Source organism: Mustela nigripes, chromosome 7 (assembly GCF_022355385.1).
Source record: "Mustela nigripes isolate SB6536 chromosome 7, MUSNIG.SB6536, whole genome shotgun sequence".
NCBI classification, from domain to species: domain Eukaryota; kingdom Metazoa; phylum Chordata; class Mammalia; order Carnivora; family Mustelidae; genus Mustela; species Mustela nigripes.
The window spans coordinates 116,522,674-116,544,740 of record NC_081563.1 but is presented as its reverse complement, the minus strand read 5'-3'; the positions used below and the strand labels follow the sequence as shown (position 1 = coordinate 116,544,740).

The 22,067-nt window shown below is 39.9% G+C and overlaps 2 protein-coding genes across 2 annotated transcripts in view; both read right to left on the bottom strand.

The window, feature by feature from the left end:
- ASIP (agouti signaling protein) overlaps positions 1-22,067 on the bottom strand; it is a 74,148-nt gene that overhangs the window by 5,674 nt on the left and 46,407 nt on the right. The gene's annotated exons all lie outside the window — the stretch shown is intronic.
- LOC132022728 (large ribosomal subunit protein uL23-like) lies at positions 4,908-5,432 on the bottom strand. The gene has a single exon (XM_059407965.1). The coding sequence runs from the start codon at positions 5,421-5,423 to the stop codon at positions 4,953-4,955; it is 471 nt and encodes a 156-aa protein (XP_059263948.1). The 5' UTR covers positions 5,424-5,432; the 3' UTR covers positions 4,908-4,952.

Below are 22,067 nucleotides of genomic sequence, written 5' to 3'. Positions count from 1 at the left end.
ATTTGACAGAGAGAGATCACAAGTAGGCAGAGAGGCAGGCAGAGAGAGAGAGAGGGGAGGAAGCAGGCTCCCTGCTGAGCAGAGAGCCCGATGCGGGACTTGATCCCAGGACCCTGAGATCATGACCTGAGCCGAAGGCAGCGGCTTAACCCACTGAGCCACCCAGGCGCCCTTTTTATTTTTTTTTAAGTCAGTTGCCCCAGGTGACCCTAGACCTGGGCAGAATTTTTGAATGGTCCCAGTAGTGCCTCATTGTGGCCGAGGTTTTACTAAGGTGCAGAGGATAAAGCTCATAAGACTCTCTGAGAAACAAGCAGTGATAAATGGCATCTTTAGACAAGTGTATGTTGTTGCATTTGATTCCCATGTCTAGAGGGAATGAAATGGTATGGTTTGCATGAGAAGGATGGACCTGTTGACATAGCCTAACTGTATTTACTGACTTATTACTGGCTGGATTTTGATGAAGCAGACAGATCTCAGAGTGGATTTATTCCCATGAATCCTTTGTTTGGCTTAATCAGGGCTCAAAGCTTCAGTAGCATCTTCACTTTCTCTGAGTTTGGGATCCCCACTCTTCCCCTGCTCTGTGGGCTGCTCTCTCGGGCCTGGGGAAAAACTGAGGCTGCTTTTCCAAAAATCTCTCTGCCCTGCCACAAAGCATGGTGGGTGAGAAGAGAATAAAAACAATCTGCTTATGCTGGTCCTGCCCACTCCTGGGTTCCCCTTACAGAAGCCTGGCAATTCCTAGCCTACTCCCCCAGCCTAACAAACTACAATGAATAAAATAATAATTTCTTAGAACCTAAGTAATTTAGTGGAACTATATGACTAAACTGAGTCTGAGAACGGTGAAATCTCAGTGGAATTAATCTTACTTGTATGTTGGGAGAGGGCAAAGAATGAGTATTCCTTGCACCAATCCTGGGGAAGGATATGTATATTCTAAATGTAATACAATATAGCCCTATAATGCCTAGTTGTATTATCATCCTCAGGGTCAGATTTTTTTTTTTTTTTTTTAGAATTCAGAATTTTGTGGATTTTCGAAAGCTAATATCATCTATATCCTATATTAAACTACATACAAGGGTTCTGGGAGCACTCCTATAAAATTTTTGCTACTGCAGCAAAGAGATGGTGATATTCATAATAAGCATAAAAAAGACTACGAATTGACTTGCATCAATTGAGGATGGGTTTTGTTGCTAAGAGACTTCAGGTAAGGTCAGGTTTTGCCGCCAAAGGAAGAAAGAAAACTGGCAGTTTTCAGACTTTTGGGATTTTGCAATTTCAGGTAAAGGATTATGGACCTCTACAAACCCTCATTGCTGTTACTACTCAACACGGAACACACGCTCCCTGCTATTAATGCAAGATAATAATGCTGACAGCAATGACTACCTATGCAACTGTTTCTCAAGAGTAATTTATCTTTCCCTTCTGTCATGGTGAAGACTCTTCTTTGATCCGTGTATCACTGGAGATAATTCCTTCTCTTAAACTTATCATCTGGTTTAAGTTACTGCTTAGGATTTAAGATGAATTTCTGTTCAGCATGGTGGATGTAAAGAATCCAGAAAGGGGAGTAGGTTAGCTGGATGTACTTGCTATTTAAGTGGCTGTGTGACCCTGGACCCATCCGGGCCTCTGCTTTCTCATCTGTTAAAAGAGAGGCTAGGTCTGCATGATTTAGTACACATATACGAGGCACAGAGTTGAAACTTTAAATAAAGATTTGTTTAATGAGTGAAAGAGTCTTAAGAGCTTCCTATTCTAAAATCTAATGAATCAGTGATATCGGATTCTTGCTTCCTGGACTTTGGGACAGGTTAAACAGTTGCACAAAGGTTTTGTTAAGGCCATCTTTGAATCCTTAAGAGTTAAGGGATTTGCAAGTACTTTCATGTGACTGAATCTGATTAAATCCTGGAAAAGAGGGCATGGAAAGTCATGGCGAAATGCAATTGGCTGTGTATCTCAGAAGTCTTGCTGGTGTGTGTGTGCATATGTGTATGTACGTGTGCTGTACCAGCACATGGGTGCTAATGAATAAGGACCCTAACTGAGGAAATAGGGGAGACAACAGTATCCAGATCATCCCTGAGTATGATAAAATGAGTAGACAGTATATCAGTACAGAGTACACACTCACTGTGCACTGCAGACATTCCCTTAGCTATGGCACTAGGGGATAGCTTGATATCTTAATCCTTTAGGGTCAAGCCTTGGTCCCCAAAGCAAAAGAAGGGATTATAATTCCCCAGTGAAGAGGAAGGGCTAACCACTTATTGGAACAGAGGTATAGTGAGAGATAAGAACTGAGGAAGAGGAGAAGGCACCAGAGTTTTCCTGAAAAGAGCGAACAATATTAGCTGCTGACCATACTAGGTGTTAATGAGGTGCAACTCTGACATCCTGCCTTGGGTTTTGCTTGTGGCATCAGTGAGGGGAGCCAGGGTGTTTGGGAAGCCAGCAAGCTGGCATTACTGAGAAGGTGACCGGGCTTTGTTGGTTGTAATAATGGCTTCTACCAGTCTTGCCAAGCACTGATTGCCAGGGACATAGGGGTCTGGGTGAAGCTCATCCCTGTGTAGGAAAAAAGTGGTCAGAGGCAAAGTAGTGTTTGATAGAGGCCTAACATGGAGGAGCATCTCTTATAGGCCAGTGGTGCTGGAGGCAGACTCTCCCCTGATCAATCTTTTGGAACAAAATATATACTTGGGAATAAAGAGTAATTAATCCAGGAGGGAATCTTAACCTTTAAATTATCTACAAACCTTTGTCCGTATGTGCATCCCCCCCTCCCCAGGGAGAAGGTCCATAGCTTTCTCTGGATCTATAAGGGCCCCAAAAATGCTCAGAACCCCTTTTTTGCAACCTGAGTGACGTTCATCCAGAACCACAGGCACATGAGAACAGAGGATACTTTTTTTTTTTCTGTCCAGGCAATAATTGAGTTCTATACTTGGGAAAGTGTGCTTTTTGGAAGGGGCATATCATTCCAGTACTGGTATAAAGTAAACATAGTACTGAAGCAAACCAAAGAATATAAACATTATGGTTTCATTTGTGAACAAATATCAAAACTCCTTCAAATATAGATATGCTTACATATGCAAAGAAAAAAGAGTGGAAGGATACACATAAAAATTTTAAACTTTTTTTTTTTTTTAGATTTTATTTCTTTATTTGACAGACAGAGATCACAAGTAGGCAGAGAGGCAGGCAGAGAGAGAGAGGAGAAAGCAGGCTCCCTGCGGAGCAGAGAGCCCAATGCGGGGCTCGATCCCAGGACCCTGGGATCATGACCTGAGCCGAAGGCAGAGGCTTTAGCCCACTGAGCCACCCAGGTGCCCCCATATAAAAATTTTAATAACGAATACTTCTTAGGAATGGAATTGAGGATGGCAAGTCAGGTAGAGACACGTACTTCTTCATGTACTTCTGTATTTGAATTTCCTTTTCAAGAATATTATCACTTTGGGGCACCTGAGTGGCTCATTTGGTTAAGTGTCTGCTTTCAACTCAGGGCATGATCCCATGGTCCTGGGATGGAGCCCCACTCCCTGCTCAGCAGGGAGTCTGCTTCTCCTCTCCCTCTGCTCTCCCCCTTCTTCTCTTTCTCTCAAAAAGATAAATAAAATCTTTTAAATAGGGAGAGGAGCAAAATGGCGGAGGAGTAGGAGACCTAAATATCACTGGGTCAGTGTCGTTCAGCTAGATAGTTATCAAACCATTCTGAACACTTACAAACTCAACAGGTGATTGAAGAGAAGAAGAGCAGCAATTCTAGGAACAGAAAATTGACCACTTTCTGGAAGGTAGGACGTGCAGAGAAGTGAATCTGGGGCAATATACAGGAAGAGAGACCGTGGTGGTCGTGGGGGAAGTGGTAGAACAGGAGCACAAAATTGGAACTTTTAGAAGTCTGCTCTACTGAAGGACATTGCTCCAGAGGCTAAGCAGGGGTGAAGCCCTCATAGGGACAGTGTGGTCTCAGGACCTGTGGTGTCACAAAAAGACCGGGGGTGTCTGAGTGTGGCAAAGCTCCCAGGTATCAGAGCGGGGAAGCCAGTGGCAGAGATGGAGCTGAGAAGTGGGCTCTCAGCTTGGGGTTACCTTAAACCATGATTCAAGCACAGTTGGGCCCCTGTTATTTGAGCAGGGACCCCACAAGTGGCAGATCCAGGGAGACCCCCTCCTTCCTCCTCTGGGAGAAGCAGTGTAGGAGCATGCTGCAGCAACCTGCTGGGTTTGGAGACTCCAAATGGGGCCATGCTCCAGAGATAGAAATGCTCCATCAGAGGCTGGGTGAGTACAGAGTGAGGCTGGAGACCAGGGAGACAGGTGTGAATGATTGCTTTTCTCTGCAGGCACACTGAGGAATGGAGTCCTGAGTTCTCAGCTTCTACAGGGCCAGATATTGGGAGGCCACCATCTTTATTCCCATCCTCCAAAGCTGTTCAGAAATTGTTCAGGGAACAAAAGCTACTGAGAGCAAAACTGAGCAGATTACTTAGCTTGGCCCCTGGCAAGGGCAGTGCAATTCCAATTCAGGCAAAGACATTTGAGAATCAATGCAACAGGCCCTTCCCCGAGAAGATCAACAAGAACAGCCAACAAAGACCAAGTTCACCAATCAATGAAAATTGCAAAACTTCAGAGCTCTGGGAATACAGCACATAGACTTTGTGGCTTTTTCCTCATGATTCTTTAGTCTTTCAAAATTAAATTTTTTAATTTTATTTTTTTCTTATTCTATTTTTAAAATATTTTCCTCTTTCTTATTTTAATGTTTTTTAAACTATTTTATCTTATCAGTACATAAAAAAAAACTTTAAAAATTTTCATTGTTATAGTCATAGTCTATCCCTTCATTGTATTTAACCTTATTATTATTTTTTTTATCATGAAAAAACTGTATTTAGATTTAGCCAGCTGGACTCAGTTTAGATGATCCCAATTTTGTTGGCAACATCCAAAGCATCATAGTCAGGGGCCAGCCAAACGTATGCCTTCTTCTCTCCATCAGACCTGATTAAGGTGTTCACCTTGGCTACATCAATGTCATAGAGCTTCTTCACAGCCTGTTTGATCTGGTGCTTGTTGGCCTTGACATCCACAATGAACACAAGTGTGTTGTTGTCTTCTATTTTCTTCATGGCTGACTCAGTAGTCAGGGGGAACTTGATGATGGCATAGTGGTCAGGCTTGTTTTTCCTGGGGGCGCTCTTTCGAGGGTATTTGGGTTGCCTTCGGAGATGCAGAGTCTTGGGTTGTCGGAACGTAGGTGATGTGCGGATCTTCTTTTTTTTGTGACTGTGGACGCCTTTCAGCACCGCTTTCTTGGCTTTCAAAGCCTTTGCTTTGGCTTCGGCTTTGGGAGGGGCAGGGGCTTCCTTCTTAGCTTTCGGCGCCATCTTCGTAAAAGGGTTAACCTTATTTTTTGTATACATATAGGTTTTTCTTTCTTTAAAATTTTGGAAGGCAGTTTCTTCTAATAGACCAAAATACACCCAAAATCAAGTGTGTGGCTCTGTTCTATTCACCAGTCTAAGATATATCTATATCTATATCTATATCTATCTATCTATTTATATATTCATATATTTATCCCCCCCCATTTTTTTCTCCCCCCAGTTTTGGGTCTATTCTGCTTTGGGAGTGTATATTTTTCTGGGGTTGTTGCTACTCTTTTAGTATTTTTGTTCTCTCATTCATCTATTCTTATCTGGATAAAATGACAGGGTGGAAAAACTCACCTCAAATAAAAGAACAAGAGGCAGTACCAATGGTTAGGGACCTAATCAATACAGACATTAGTAATATGTCAGAACTAGAGTTCAGAATGACAATTATCAAGGTGCTATCTGGGCTTGAAGAAAGCATGGAAGATACTAGAGAATCCCTTTCTGAAAAAATAAAATCCCTTTCAGGAGAAATGGAAGAACTAATATCTAACCAACTTGAAATTTAAAAAGCTATTAATGAGGTGTAATAAAAAATAGAGGCTTACTGCTAGGATAAGTGAGGCAGAAGAGAGAATTAGTGATATAGAAGACTAAATGATGGAGAATAAAGAAGACAAACAACTACTGGACCATGAAGGGAGAATTTGAGAGGTAATTGATACCATAACATGAAATGATATCAGAATAATTAGGATCCCAGAAGAAGAAGAAAGAGAGAGGGGGTTAGAAGATATATTGGAGCAAATTATAGCAGAGAATTTCCATAATTTGGTGAAGGGAACAATCATCAAAATCCAGAAGGCACAGAGATTCCTCCCCCTCAAAATCAATAAAAATAGGTCCATACGCTGTCATCTAATAGTAAAACTTGCAAGTATCAGTGACAAAGAGAAAATCCTGAAAGCAGCTTGAGACAAGAGGTCTGTAACATTCAATGGCAGAAATATTAGATTGGCAGCAGACCTATCCACAGAGAACTGGCAGGCCAGAAAGGAATGGCATGATTTATTCAGAGCACTAAATGAGAAAAATTTGCAGCCAAGAATACTATGTCCTGCTAGGCTGTCATTGGAAATAGAAGGAGAGATAAAAAGCTTCCAGGATGAACAAAAACTAAAAGAATTTTCAAACATGAAACCAGCCCTACAATAAATATTGAAAGCGGTCCTCTAAGCAAAGAGAGAGCCTAAAAGTAACAGACCAGAAAGGAACAGAGACAATATATAGTAACAGTGACCTTACAGACAATACAATGGCTCTAAATTCATATCTTTCAATAGTTACCCTGAATGTAAATGGGCTAAATGCCCCAATCAAAAGACACAGAGTATCAGAAAGGATAAAAAAACAAGACTTGCTGTCTGCAAGAAACTCATTTTAGACCCAAAGACACCTCCAGATTTAAAGTGAGGGGGTGGAAAACCACTTACCATGCTAATGGACATCAAAAGAAGTCTGGGGTGGCAATCCTTATACCAGATAAATTAGATTAGATTTTAAGCCAAAGACTATAATAAGAGATGAGAAGGGACACTATATCATACTTAAAGGGTCTGTCCAACAAGAAGATCTAACAGTCTTAAATATCTATGCCCCTAACATGGAAGCAAGCAGCCAATTATATAAACCAATTAATAACAAAATCAAAGAAACAATATCAACAATAATACAATAATAGTAGGGGACTTTAACAGCACACTCACTGAAATGGACAGATCATCTAAGCAAAGATCAAGGAAATAAAGGCTTTAAATGACACACTGGACCAGATGGACATTGCAGATATATTTAGAATATTCCACCCCAAAGCAACAGAATATACATTCTTCTAGAGTGTGCATGGAACATTCTCGAGAATAGATCACATCCTGGGTCACAAATAAGGTCTCAACTGGTACCAAAAGATTAGGATCACTCCCTGTATATTTTCAGACCACAATGCTTTGAAACTAGAACTCAACCACAAGAGGAAAGTTGGAAAGAACTCAAATACATGGAGGCTAAAGAGCATCCTACTAAAGAATGAATGGGTCAACCAGGAAATTAAAGAATTTTTAAAAATTCATGGAAATAAATGAAAATAAAAACACAGCTGTTCCAAATCTTTAGGACATATCAAAGGCAGTCCTGAGAGCAAAGCATATAGCAATACAAGCCTTTCTCATGAAACAAGAAAGCACTCAAGTACACAACTTAACCCTACTCCTAAAGGAGCTGGAGAAAGAACAGCAAAAAAAGACTAACCCCAGCAGGAGATGAAATATCATAAAAATCAGAGCAGAAATCAATGAAGTAGAAACCAAAAGAACAGTAGACAAATCAATGAAACTAGGAGCTGGTTCTTTGAAAGAATTAATAAGATTGATAAACCCCTGGCTAGACTTATCAAAAACAAAAGAGAAAAGAGCCAAGTTAATAAAATCATGAATGAAAGAGGAGAGATCACAACCAACACCAAAGAAATACAAACAATTATAAGAACATATTATGAGCAACTGTATGCCAGCAAATTTGACAACCTGGAAGAAATGAATGCATTCCTAGAGATGTATAAACGACCAAAACTGAACCAGGAAGAAATAGAAAATCTGAATGGACCCACAACCAGTAAGGAAATTGAAGCAGTTATCAAAAGTCTCCCAAAAACAAGAGCCCAGGATGAGACAGCTTCTCAGGGGAATTCTACCAAACATTTTAAGAAGAATTAATACCTATTCTCCTGAAATGGTTCCAAAAAAATAGAAATGGAAGGAAAACTTCCAAACTCATCTTATGAGGCCAGCATTACCTTGATCCCCAAACCAGACAAAGACCCCATCAAAAAGAATTACAGACCAATATCCTTAATATCCTTAATGAACACAGATGCAAAAATTCTCACCAAAATACTAGCCAAGAGGATCCAACAGTACATTAAAAGGATTATTCACCACAACAAACTGGGATTTATTCCTGGGTTGCTGGTTCAACATCTGCAAATCAATCAACATGATACAGTACATTAATAAAAGGAAGAACAAGAACCATATGATACTCTCAACAGATGCAGAAAAAGCATTTGACAAAGTACAGCATCCATTCTTGATCAAAACTCTTCACAGGATAGGGATAGAGAGTACATACCTCAATATCATCAAAGCCATCTATGAAAAACCCAAACCAAATATCATTCTCAATGGGGAAAAACTGACAGCTTTTCCCCTAAGGTCAGGAATATAGGAGGGATGTCCACCATCACCACTGCTATTCAACATAGTACTAGAAGTCCTAGCTTCAGCAATCAGACAACGGAAATAAATAAAAGGGATCCAAATCAGCAAAGAAGTAAAACTCTCACTCTTTGCAGATGATATGACACTTTTTGTGGAAAACCCAAAAGACTCCACCCCCCAAAATGCTAGAACTCATACAAGAATTCAGTAAAATGATAGGATATAAAATCAATGCACAGAAATCAGTTACATTTCTATACACCAACAATAAGACGGAAGAAAGAGAAATTAAGGAGTCAATCCCATTTACAAATGCACCCCAAACCATAAGATCCCTAGGAATAAATCTAACCAAAGAGGCAAAGAACCTGTACTCAGAAAACTATAGAATACTCATGGAAGAAACTAAGGAAGACACAAAGAAATAGAAAAAAAATTTCATGCTCATGGACTGGAAGAACAAATATTGTGAAAATGTCCATGCTATTTAAAGCGATCTACACATTTAATGCAATCCCTATCAAAATACCATCAGTTTTTTTTTTCCCAAAGAAATGGAACAAATAATCCTAAAACTTGTATGGAACCAGAAAAGATCCCAAATAGCCAGAGGAATGTTGATAAAGAAAACCAAAGTTGGTGGCACCACAATTCCAGACTTCAAGCTCTATTACAAAGCTGTCATCATCAAGACAGATGGTACTGGCACAAAAAAAGACACATAGGTCAATAGAACAGAACAGAGAGCCCAGAAATGGACCCTCAACTCTGTGGTCAACTAATCTTCGACAAAGCAGGAAAGAATGTCCAGTGGAAAAAAGACAGTTTTTTCAACAAATGTTGTCAGGAAAATTGGACAGCCACATGCAGAAGAACAAAACTGACCATTTCCTTACACCACACACAAAAACAGACTCAAAATGGATGAAAGACCTCAATGTGAGACAAAAATCCCTCAAAATCCTTGAGGAGAACATAGGCAGCAACCTCTTCAACCTCAGCCACAGCACCTTCTTCCTAGAAACATTGCCAAAGACAGGGAAGCAAGGGCAAAATGAACTATTGGGACTTCATCAAGATCAAAAGCTTTTGCACAGCAAAGGGAACAGTCAACAAAACCAAAAGACAACTGACAGAATGGGGCAAGATATTTGCAAATGACTTATCAAATAAAGGGCAAGTATCCACAATCTATAAAGAACTTATCAAACTCAACATCCAAAGAACAAATAATCCAATCAAGAAATGGGCAGAAGACATAAAAGACATTTCTGTAAAGAAGATGTCCAAATGGCCAATAGACACATGAAAAAGTGCTCAACAATACTTGGCATCAGGGAAATACAAGTCAAAACCACAGTGAAATACTACCTCACACCAGTCAGAATGACTAAATTCAACAAGTCAGGAAATGACTTGGTCTCAGTCCCTCAGGTGCCTTTCTTCAGGCCCTTCACCACCAATGTTGGTGAGGATGTAGAGAAAGGGGAACCCTCCTACACTATTGGTGGGAATGCTAGCTGGTGTAGCCACTCTGGAAGACGGTATGGAAGTTCCTCAAAAAGTTGAAAATAGAGCTATCCTATGACCCAGCAATTGCACTACTGTGTATGTACCACAAAGATACAAATGTAGTGATCTAAAGGGGCACCTGCACCCCAGTGTTTATAGCTGCAATGTCCACAATAGCCAAACTATGGAGAGAACCTAGATGTCCATGAACAGATGAATGGATAAAGAAGATGTGGTATATATATATACACACACACAATGGAATATTACATAGCCATTAAAAAAATGAAATCCTGCTATTTGCGACAACATGGATGGAACTAGAGGCTCTTATGCTAGGGGAAATAAGTTAATCAGAGAATGACAGTTATCATATGATCTCTTTGATATGAGGAATTTGAAAGACAGTCAGAGTACCTGGGGAGTAAGGAGGGAAAAAATGAAACAAGATGGGATTGGGAGGGAGACAAACCATGAGAGACTCTTAATTTCAGGAAACAAACTGAGGATTGCTGAAGGGTAGGGAGGTTGGATAGGGTAGCTGGGTTACGGACACTGGGGAGGGTATGTGCTATGGTAAGTGCTGTAAATTGTATAAGACTGATGATTCACAGACCTGTACCCTTGAAAAAAATAATGCATTGTATGTTAATAAAAAAATCTTTAAAAAAACAATCTTACTACTTTGTCAAAAAAGAGATGATAGAAATAAAATACTGAATGCTACTTGACATAACATCAAAGGATTTAAAGAAAATGGATGGAGAGTTATATATTTTTTTTAAGGATTTATTTATTTTTTTTTAATATAATTTTTTATTTTTTATAAACATATATTTTTATCCCCAGGGGTACAGGTCTGTGAATCACCAGGTTTACACACTTCACAGTACTCACCAAAACACATACCCTCCCCAATGTCCATAATACCACCCCCTTCTCCTAAACCCCCTCCCCCCAGCAACCCTCAGTTTGTTTTGTGAGATTAAGAGAGTTATATTTTATTTGTGACAATGATGCTGTGGAATTTGCAGGAACTTCCTCCCCCTTTGTACCTCAAATTCCAGGTACAGTTTGCTCTCAGCATCTACTGCTCTGTCACCAAAATGTAGGGCTTTCTCATAGCATATTTTCCTTTTACCCTTCTCTGTCCTGGAAAGCTCTCAAAGTTTTTACCCTTCTGGTTCATCAGCCACTGTTTCTGATACACCAAAACCTAGGAAAGGTAACACAAACTTTGTTATGGTTTTATTTCTCAACCAAATGAACTACACCAATTACTGAAGGTCAGAGCCAGAGGAGAAATAGCTCTCATTCATAATTACATAGTTTCCCCACACAAAATGTTCAGTGGCTGCATAGGGGTCCTATCAACCTATACATCTTTGACCCATCTGATCAACAGGTAATATACGTGGATATACGTGGATACGACAGGTGTCTTGCTGTGCTGACCTAAGGAGGCCCCATTAGGGCTATCGGCTCATTCCTTAATATTCCTTCAGGCTTATCAGTGAGGACAACCTCTAGAGTAGCATGAAGGTGTCAATATGTTTTATCCAGTTAGTTTTCTCCTAGAATAGCCAATTGAGCAACAAATATTTTTTGAGGTTTCCTTCCCATGGCCGTTAGTGTTACAGGATTAAGTAGACCTCTAAGCAAGGCAAGAGAAGGAGAAGCAAAGAAAGAAGGGTCCAGAGAACTTCAGGACATGGTGCTAGGAGAGCAGATTTTGCTAAGCGTGGGAATGGGATACCAAAAGAGAGGAAGAGACTGATGGAAAGGGCCTGAAGAAAGGCACCCGAGGGACTGAGACCAACATTCCAAGGGATCATTTAATTGACCTCATCCATAACAGGTGGGAAAATCATTAGAAAGACAAGGCCAAGAGAGCATAAGGAATTCACCAACCTCACAGTTAGTTCTTGCTCTCTTTTTGGTTAACCTGGTCCTAGAGATTCAGCATCCCTGACGAAGGGCTAAACAAAGCTACTCTAAGCCAAGCCACCGATACCTTTACCTAGACAACTGTGAATGTCCCATGTGTGTATGAATGTCTCTTAATTGACATCCTGCCTCCTTTCTTGTCCCATCGCATCCTTTCCTCAAATAGTAGCCAGAGGGATTGGAGAAGAGGGGCACGATTCAAATCACGCATCACTCCCTGCTTAAACCCTGTTAGAACTTTCCATTGTTCTTGGAATAAAACCAGAATTTCCTACAAAGCCCTGTTACTGTCTCTGGACTCATCTGATAGACTCCCTGCTGAGTCACTATATTCTAGACATATTGTACTCCTTTCTGTTTCTAGAATATGCTAAACTGTTGCCTATCTCAGGGCCTTTACACCTGTCATTCTCTTAACCCTAAATGTTCATTCCCTGGCCTTGAACTTGGTTCCCTCATCTCTTCACATGGCTGGATCATTGGCAATCTTTGGATTTTTGTACAAATATCACCTCATTTTTTATTTTTACCACCTTATCTGAAAGTGTCCTTTCTCCAGTTTCTCTCTATCCCATTATCCATTTCTTTCATAGTTCTTACAAAATTAGCAATTATCTATGCTTATCTCCATAATGTCTTCCCTTTTCTTGTAAAATTTAAATTTCCAGAAGGTAGGGACCTTGTTGTCAAATTCATTTTGCTGCCCCCACTACTAAGCACTGCCTGGCACATAGTCAACCCTCAATAAGTATTTGCCAAATAAGTGAATGAATCAATGGGTAGCAAAAACAAAAACAAACACAAACAAACAAAACAAAACGAAACAAAACAAAACCAACAACAGAAAATCTATAGATTTGCTAGTCCCCTCAGGCCAACAGGACAGGTTACACATCAAATTTGATTGTGATTCAATGTCTTTTCCTTGGCTTTTGCTCTACTATATTGGGGCTTGGACAATTCTTGAGTTTCATCAGTATCCATTATCTGAGTGCTAGGATAGGACTCTGGCTTTTCTTAATATCTTTGATCTTGTGCTTGACCAAAAAAGGTGAAAGAGACCATTTACTCTGTGAATAAAAGTGTCTGGCAAGGGGGCTGAGATGGGCATAGAAGCATTTTAGGGCTTTAGAACAGGAAGAGACTTCAAGGATCTTGTTCAAGGAACTTAAGCCTGGTTATGCATTAGAATTATCAGGAGAGTTTTTGCCACTATGCCCACAATACTGTGTTAAGTATTGTGTACGTACTGTAAACAAGCACTTACTGTACTTACATACAGTAAGATGCACGAATTTAAGTATTCAGCCCAATGAATTTTAACTTATATGTATACTTACGTAACCACTACTCAGATCAAGATATACAATACTTCTTTCACTCCTGAAAGCTTCCTTAGGCGTCTTTCCAGTCAATACCTATTTTTTACCCTTCCGAAGTAACCTCTATTTTCACTCTAACCACCATAGATCAATTTTTCTGGTTTTTGTATTCCTATAAATGAATCAGACTGAATGAAATCCTTTGTGTGGGATTATTTCTTCTTTTGCTCAACATATTTTTGAGGTTTTATTTTTTCATGAATTTTTGTTTGTTTCATAAATAAGTAGTTTGCTCTTTTTTTCCTGATTAGGATTTCACTGTAAAAACAGTATTTACCTTGCTTTTCAAACCCTGGTTTTATTTATTTATTTATTTATTTATTTATTTATTTTAAAGATTTTATTTATTTGACAGATAGAGATCACAAGTAGGCAGAGAGGCAGGCAGAGAGAGAGAGAAGCAGGCTCCCCGCTGAGCAGAGAGGCCGATGTGGGACTCGATCCCAGGACCCTGAGATCATGACCCGAGCCGAAGGCAGCGGCTTAACCCACTGAGCCACCCAGGCACCCCTCAAACCCTGGTTTTAGAACTTCTTTAGTTCTCTATCCTCACTGTTCTATCAGTGAAAGTTGTTGACTGTCAGATTAATTAAAAATGTTCCAGCTAAGGAGAGGGTGATATGTTTGCTTAGCCACTTGCTCTTCCTCCTCTACGGATCAGTCTCCCCACAGTGGTGGGGACCACAAATACTACCAGTGAGTCTGTCAGGGATGCCTCTCCACATCTGGGAAGGATGTTTCCCAAAGTGGGGAGGGCCTTGACTATTTCACCAGGGAGTAAACTGACCCTAGCAATCAGAAACTAGAATAAGTCAGCCACATCTGCTAGTTGAGATGTTGAACCTGGAATTCTGAGAGTCTGGAAAGCTCTGTTTTTCAATAATGAGGGAGCCTGGGAAGTATAAGGGAAGGGCCAGCTGAGGAAATAGAGCCTTCTCTTTTGCAGCTGGTGGCATTGAGGGAGCCGAATGGGAAAGAATGGAGAAGGAGAGAAGAAGACTTGTGGGTATTGACAAAGACTCTTCCTGGTCAGACTTTAGACTCCTCTGAGGCTTCTCAACTAGGTCTCAGCCTTGGTCCTCCTCCTGTCTTTGGCCTGCCTACCACATAATTTTAGCAAGAATCCTGTCAATTTAATGAGACTCTCCCCACCCCTGATATCTGATCGATTTCCTCGTCCCCCACTTTGATGTACAAGGCTGCCTTTAGCAAGAATCCTGTTAGGTCAGTTTAGCAAGAATTCTTCCTAGCCTTGATGTCTCCTTTTAGTAATTCTGCATCCACTGACCCTCACTCTGCTTGTGGGTTCTAAATCCACAACTATCTTTGCTGTGTTTGGAGTTGAGCCTGATCTCCATCCTTTATTGCATTATCCCTACTGAAATAGTCTTGAAGAAAGTCTTCCTTAACCATTTTAACAAGCATCAGAATGATTTCTTCTTTAACAATACCAAAACAATTTTATTTCTTGTGCTGTTTCTATATATACAGAAAAATCTGACTGTCGTGACTGAATTGACTAGTTTAATTTTTATACCTTTTTTTTTATGACTAGTCTATATTTTTATTATCTGATGCCAAACTGGATAATATTCTAATGGGTGGTTTGGGTCTTAACAGCCTGCTTCAGGACTCTTCTGCAGAGAGCAAGAACCATGTGTCAGGCAGGCCCAGGATCTGCCTAAGGGACCCTGAGTTAGAATTTGAGAGAAGGTTTAATTAAGGCTCTGTTTCTTTTCAAGAAGCAAAAAGGCACAAATCATCCAGGCAAGTGCTTCTCAGCATGAAATATGTCTCCATGTTCTACTGAGACAGAGGTCAGAGTCCAGGCTTCCCAGATATTCATTCCCAGAGTATACAAGGAATACAATACTTGTAGGAGTTGCTAAAAAGATTACTTTGTTCTCCTGACAATGTTCCTTTCAGTATGACTTCGTGCTTATTACTCAACAAAAACCTTAGTGGGGATTTCACTGATTTTGTTTTTGTCTTCCAGAAACTACTTCTCTCCCATTTCTTTGCCCTGGGCGATGCTGTCTTCTGAGTCTCTAGATCCCTTTGACTTGGGGTACATTCTGCACTCACTAAGCATGACCTGAAGCTAGGCCGATGCTCTGCTACAGCTCAGAACTTTACAGCAGATGGAAGGGAAGAGGTATTTTTGTCAAATGAAATTTTCTGCAGAAAAGGTTCAAGGCAGAGCCAAGGATATACAGCTGAACAAATCCTTTTTTTTTTTTTTTTTTTTTAAGATTTTATTTATTTTAGAGAGAGCACAAGCAGAGGGAGGGGCAGAAGGAAAGGGAGAAAATCTCAAGCAGATTCCATGCTTAGTGCAGAGCCCTTTGTGGGCTTGAACTTATGACACTGAAATCATGACCTGAGTCAGGGACACCTAAGTGACTGAGCCACACCCAGGTGCCCCACAGCTGAACAAATCTTAAGACTCTGTATGAATTAGTTCCAAGAGAAAGTAGAAAAAGTTTTGAAACAGATGCCCATGCAAGTGTTTCGGGAGTGGGTCATGATCTTTTGATCCCACAAAGTCCTCCAAAATAACCAAAGAGAACCCAAAGTGGCTCCAGTGTGCCATTCCTTCTCCTACCATCACTTCAATGGAAATGGCAGAACAAATGTCCAATGTTGCTGATGTGGAACAAATTCATCCACAATGGAAAATATTAACCCGAGCTTTCCCCTGGGCCAATAAAATATGCCAAAATGGACATCCACTCTGAAAACTCAAACATTTAGAAAGGAAAAGGAGGCTTTGCCATAAACGGACTTCTGGTTATCTGTTTTGCTTTTAATAAATATGAAATGAGCCAGTTTTACACAAGCAGATTGATCCCAAATCCTAAATTCCGCTCTGTGACAATCATTAGAAATCTGATACCATAGGTGACTTTCTGAAGACATTAAAGAAGTGCTAAAATCTGACTCTGGAGTCAGAATTGAGATCTTGGAGTACTTCTTTCTTAGAACTTTTTTTTTAACTGCTAGGACATGGAAAAAGCAGAGTAAAGAAAAGTAAGAAGCTACTAGTTAACAGAAAGTTAACTGCTTTCACTAACAAGTTCTTTAAACTTTCCAAAGTAGTAGCAGCTTCATTCATTCTGAAAGCATATTTCAGTTGCTAACTAAACTCTATATGCTTCCCCTTGAAGAACCGAGGCCAAAGGAGCTTTGTTCCTGACCTTGAGCAGAAGAGGCTTGCAGCTTGTTTGTCCGTAATTTCAAAGACAAGAATAAGGAAACTGCCAATCATATTACAAAAAAATTATTCCAAGCTTCACTCCATCTCATGGGCAGGAAGATTTTCACTGATGCACAATGAAAAGAACTGTTTCATCAGCTGAAAAGCAGCAAGGAGAGAAGACCAAGAGAGCATTTATTTTACAGAGAGGATCTCTAACAACTCAGGTCATTTGAAACTTAAACCCAGAGAAGAAGATGGGGTCTCTGCGGGCAGCAGAAAAAAGTGTTTTCGTCCTACTTAGAGTGCCCTTTAGTCAGCCTATATAATGAAGGGAAGCTGGAGCTGTGTCTTTTCCCTGTCCTTAAGCAGCAGAGGCAAGATGTGTTGTGGTGAGATTTTTAGACCTGGGGAGCGCCCAGTGGCTGGCTTCCCATCTCATCCTTTTGCTTTCAGTCAAGCAAAGGCTGTGCCTTCATATTCATTCTGTCAGCCACAAGGATGTCTAGCTACCCCATATTTGTTGTCTGATTCCATATATTTCTCCTCAGTTTTGGAATTGGGAATTGGGGTTGACACCAAAATTAGAAGAAATTGAAAAGGAAGTGGTTGTACTGAGGACACTCATGACCAAGATTTAACGAGAATTTACCTCAGAATGGATCTCAGGAGATAGAATGAAACTTTGACTAAAGGAGTTAACCTGGAAAAAAAAAATACAAAACAAACCTTCCAGAGAAGGGTTTAATTTAGCTTCTTTCAGAAATTCTGGGTGGGCTAAGGAGAGCTTGGTGGAGAAGTTAAACCCTAGATGGGAAGACTGATGAGGCCTCGCTTGTCTTATTAGTAAGATCTTTTGGAGACTTTCAGTATTGGTCTCATAATTTTCCAATTTCTATGTAATTTCTGTCAGTTGAGGATCTGCCCTTCAGCTGACTCTGGAGGTTATTAGGCTGTGGCTCTTCTCTTCTTTTTCATTTGGGTTTTACTTGAACAAATTAGAACTACAAGGTCACAATTTATAGCCCCTTGGGTAACGTGAAGTTTAGAGACTCTCTAGAAGGGAACAGTTTCTACAGCAAGAGCCCTGCAGCAAGCATTATTTGTTTTTGTGAGGATGTCAGTGAAAGAGTTTGAAAGGAAATAGCACAACTCTACATTGATTTAGCCTTACTTCCTCATATCTATTTTTAAAATTCCAGTAGAGTTAACATACAGTGTTCTATTAGTTTCAGATATACAATATAGTGATCCAACAATTCTATAGATCACCCAGTGTTCACCAAAATAAGTGTACTCTTAATCCCCTTCACTCTGGTTTCACCCACCTCCACTTACCACCCCTCTGGCAACCACCAGTTTGTTCTCTATAGTTAAGAGGCTGTTTGGGGGGTTGTCTCTTTTTTTCTTTGTTGTTTTGTAGTTTTTCTTAAATTCCACACACGAGTGAAATCATATGGTATTTGTCTTTCTCTGACTTATTTCAATTAGGAATATAGTTTCTAGAGCCATCCATTTGTTGCAGATGCCAAGGTTCCATTCTTCTTATGGCTGAGTAATATTCCATTGTATACATGCTCCACATCTCCCCACCTCCTCCTCCTGTTGCTGCTGCTGCTTCTTCACCTCCTCCTCCTCCTTCTTCTTTTCCTTCTCCTCCTTCTTTGATTCTTCATCTTCTTTTTTTTCCCCCATGCAGAGAGCCTGATGTGGGGCTCGATCCCAGGACCCTGGGATCATGACCTGAGCGGAAGGCAAACGCTTAATGACTGAGCCACCCAGGCGCCCCCACACAACATCTTTATCCTTTCATCAGTCAATGGAAAGTCATCTTTCCATAATTTGACTATTGTTGATAATGCTGCTGTAAACACCATGGTGCATGTATCATGCACCATGAATTATTTGGAATTATTATTGAATTATTTTTTTTTGTATCCTTTAAGTAAATACCTAGTAGTACAATCCCTAGATCAAGCATAGTTCTATTTTTAACTTTCTGAGGAACCTCCATATTGTTTTCCAGAGTGGCTACACCAGTTTACATCCCTACCCACAGTGTAATAGGGTTCCATTTTCTCCACAACCTTGCCATCACCTGTTGTTTCCTGTGTTGTTAACTTTAGCCATTCTGACAGGTGTGAAGTGATATCTCATGTAGTTTTGATTTGTATTTCTCTGATGAGTGATGTTGAGTATCTTTTCATGTGTCTGTTAGCCATCTGTATGTCTTCTTTGGAAACAAGTCTATCCATATCTTCTGCCCATTTTAAACTGGATTATTTTTTTTTCAGGTCTTCAGTTTTTATAAGTGTCTTATAAACACTTTATCAGATATGTCATTTGCCAATATCTTCTCTGATTCTGTAGGTTGCCTTTTAGTTCTATTGACTGTTTCCTTCATTGTGCAGAAGTTTTCATTTTGATGACATTCCAATAGTTTATTTTTGCTTTTGTTTCCCTTGCCTCAATAGACATATCTAGAAAGAAGGAGCTATGGCCAATGTTAAAGACATTCTTGCCTATGTTCTCTAGGATTTGGATGGTTCCTGTCTCACACTTAGGTCTTTAATCCATTTTGAGTTTATTTTTGTGTATGGTGTAAGAAAGTGGTCCAGTTTCTCTCTTTTTCTTTTCCTTCTTTCTCCCCCCCCCCTTTTTTTTGAGTAGTTTAGTTTTCTCAACACCTACTTTTTTTTTTTTTTAAGATTTTATTTATTTATTTGACAGAGAGAGATCACAAGTAGGCAGAGAGGCAGGCAGAGAGAGAGAGAGAGAGAAGGAAACAGGCTCCCTGCTGAGCAGAGAGCCCCATGCGGGACTCGATCTCAGGACCCCGAGATCACGACCTGAGCCGAAGGCAGCGGCCTAACCCACTGAGCCACCCAGGCACCCTCAACACCTACTTTGAAGACACTGTCTTTTTCCCATTGCATATTCTTGCCTCCTTTGTCAAAGATTAATTGGCCACACAATCACAAGTTTATTTCTGGGTTCTCTATTCAGTCCCATTGCTTTGTGTGTCTGTTTTTGTGCCAGTACCACACTGTTTTGGTTACTACAGCTTTGTAGTATAACTTGAAACCCGAAATCATGATACTTCCAGTTTTGTTTTTCTTTTTCAAGAGTATAGCTTTGGCTATTTGAGGTCTTTTGTGGTTCCATACAAATTTTAAGATTCTTTGCCCTAGTTCTGTGAAAAATGTTGGTATTTTGACAGGGATTGCATTAAGTCTGTAGTTCATATTGGGTGGTATAGACATTTTAACAATATTTGTTCTTCACTCCATGAGCATGGAGTTTCTTTCCATTTGTTTGTGTTGTCTTCAGTTTGTTTTATCAATGTTTCTTAGTTTTCGGAGGACTGGTCTTTTACCTCCTGGGTTAAATTTATTCTTAGGGGGGCGCCTGGGTGGCTCAATGGGTTAAACCTCTGCCTTCAGCTCAGGTCATGATCTCAGGGTCCTGGGTTCAAGCCCCACATCGCCTGGGGAGGGGGTAGTCTCTGCTCAGCAGGGAGCCTGCTTCTCCCTTTCTCTCTGCCTGCCTGTCTGCCTGCTTGTGATCTCTGTCTATCAAATATATAAATAGAATCTTTTAAGAAATTTATTCTTAGGGATTTTATTCTCTTTGATATAATTGTGAACAGGATTGTTTTCTGCATTTCTCTTTCTGCTGCTTCATTATTAGTGTATAGAAATGCAATGGATTTCTGTACGTTCAACTTTACTGAATTCTTTTATCAGTTCTACTAGTCTTTGGTAGCATCTTTAGGGTTTTCTGTATAGAAGATCAAGTCATCTGCAAACAGTGAAAGTTTTATTTCTTCCTTACTGATTTGGATGCCTTTTATTCCTTCCTGTGTGTGTGATTGCCATAGCAAAGACTTCCTTGCTGTGGCAAGGAATACAAGCGGTGGGAGTAGAGATCCTTGTCTTGTTCCTGACCTTAGGGGAAAAGCTCACAATTTTTCACCATTGAGAATGATGTAGCTGTGGGTTTCTCATATATGGCTTTTATTATGTTGAAGTAAGTTCTCTCTAAACCTACTTTGTTGAGGGTTTTATAATGATGGATGTTGTATTTTGTCACATGCTTTTTCTGAGTTTATTGAAATGAGCATATGGTTTTTATACTTTCTCTTGTTGATGTGATGTATCACACTGATTGATTTGCAAATATTGAACCATGCCTGCATCCCAGGAATAAACCCCACTTGGTGGTGGTGAATGATTTTTTAAAAAAATATTTAATTTATTTATTTGGCAGACAGAGATCACAAGTAGGCAGAGAGGCAGGCAGAGAGAGAGGAAGGGAAGCAGGCTCCCTGCTGAGCAGAGAGCCCTACGCAGGGCTTGACCCCAAAGACCCTGGGATCATGACCTGAGCCGAAGGCAGAGGCTTTAACCCACTGAGCCACCCAGGTGCCCTGATTTTCTTAATGTATTGTGGGATTTGGTTTGCTAGTATTTTGCTGAAGATTTTTTGCATCTGTGTTCATCAAGGATGTTGGTCTGTAGTTCTTTTTTGTAGTGTCTTTATCTGGTTTGGGGATTGGGGGTAATGCTGGCCTCTTGGAATAAGTTTGGAAGATTTCTTACTTCTATTTTTTTTTAATAGTTTGAGAAGAATAGGTATTAACTGTTCTTTAAATGTTTGGTATACTTCAACTGGGATATTCTCTGATCCTGGACTTTTGTTTGTTGGGAGGTTTTTTGTTTTTTCCCAGGTTCATAATTTATTGTACAAATTGTCTAGTACAATTTGTCTGGTACAAATGAAGTATCACATGATGAGTTGACATTGGCTTCTGCAGGAATGGGGACTTAACAAATAAGGTACAGGTTAAAATCCATTTATGTTGCTTTCAGAGATAGTGTTTTTTTAGATCTTAACTTGAAGTATAAGATCATCAAAGCAATTCCTCTGTATGTGGCCACTACACAATTCATTCTACCTGTGAGAGTATAAGTTCTGAAACATTTTTGACACCAGTGACATGGGATTGGGCATCAATTTCTGGACTTGCTGTGATTTCAGTCTTGCAGAAGACACCAATTTCCCTGCTTGTGTCCCTTTTTGGGAGTCTTTGATTATTGATTTGGCTTCATTTTCAGTAATCAGTCTGTTTCTATTCTTCCTGATTCGGGTTTGGGAAATTAAATGTTTCTAGGAATTTACCTATTTCTTCTAGGTTGTCCAATTTGTTGGGATATAATTTTTCATAATATTCTTTCACAATCCCTTATATTTCTGTGATGTCAGTTGGTCAGTTGTTATTTCTACTCTTTCACTTCTGATTTTTTAAATTTGAGTCGTCTCTCTTTTTTTGGATGAGTCTGTC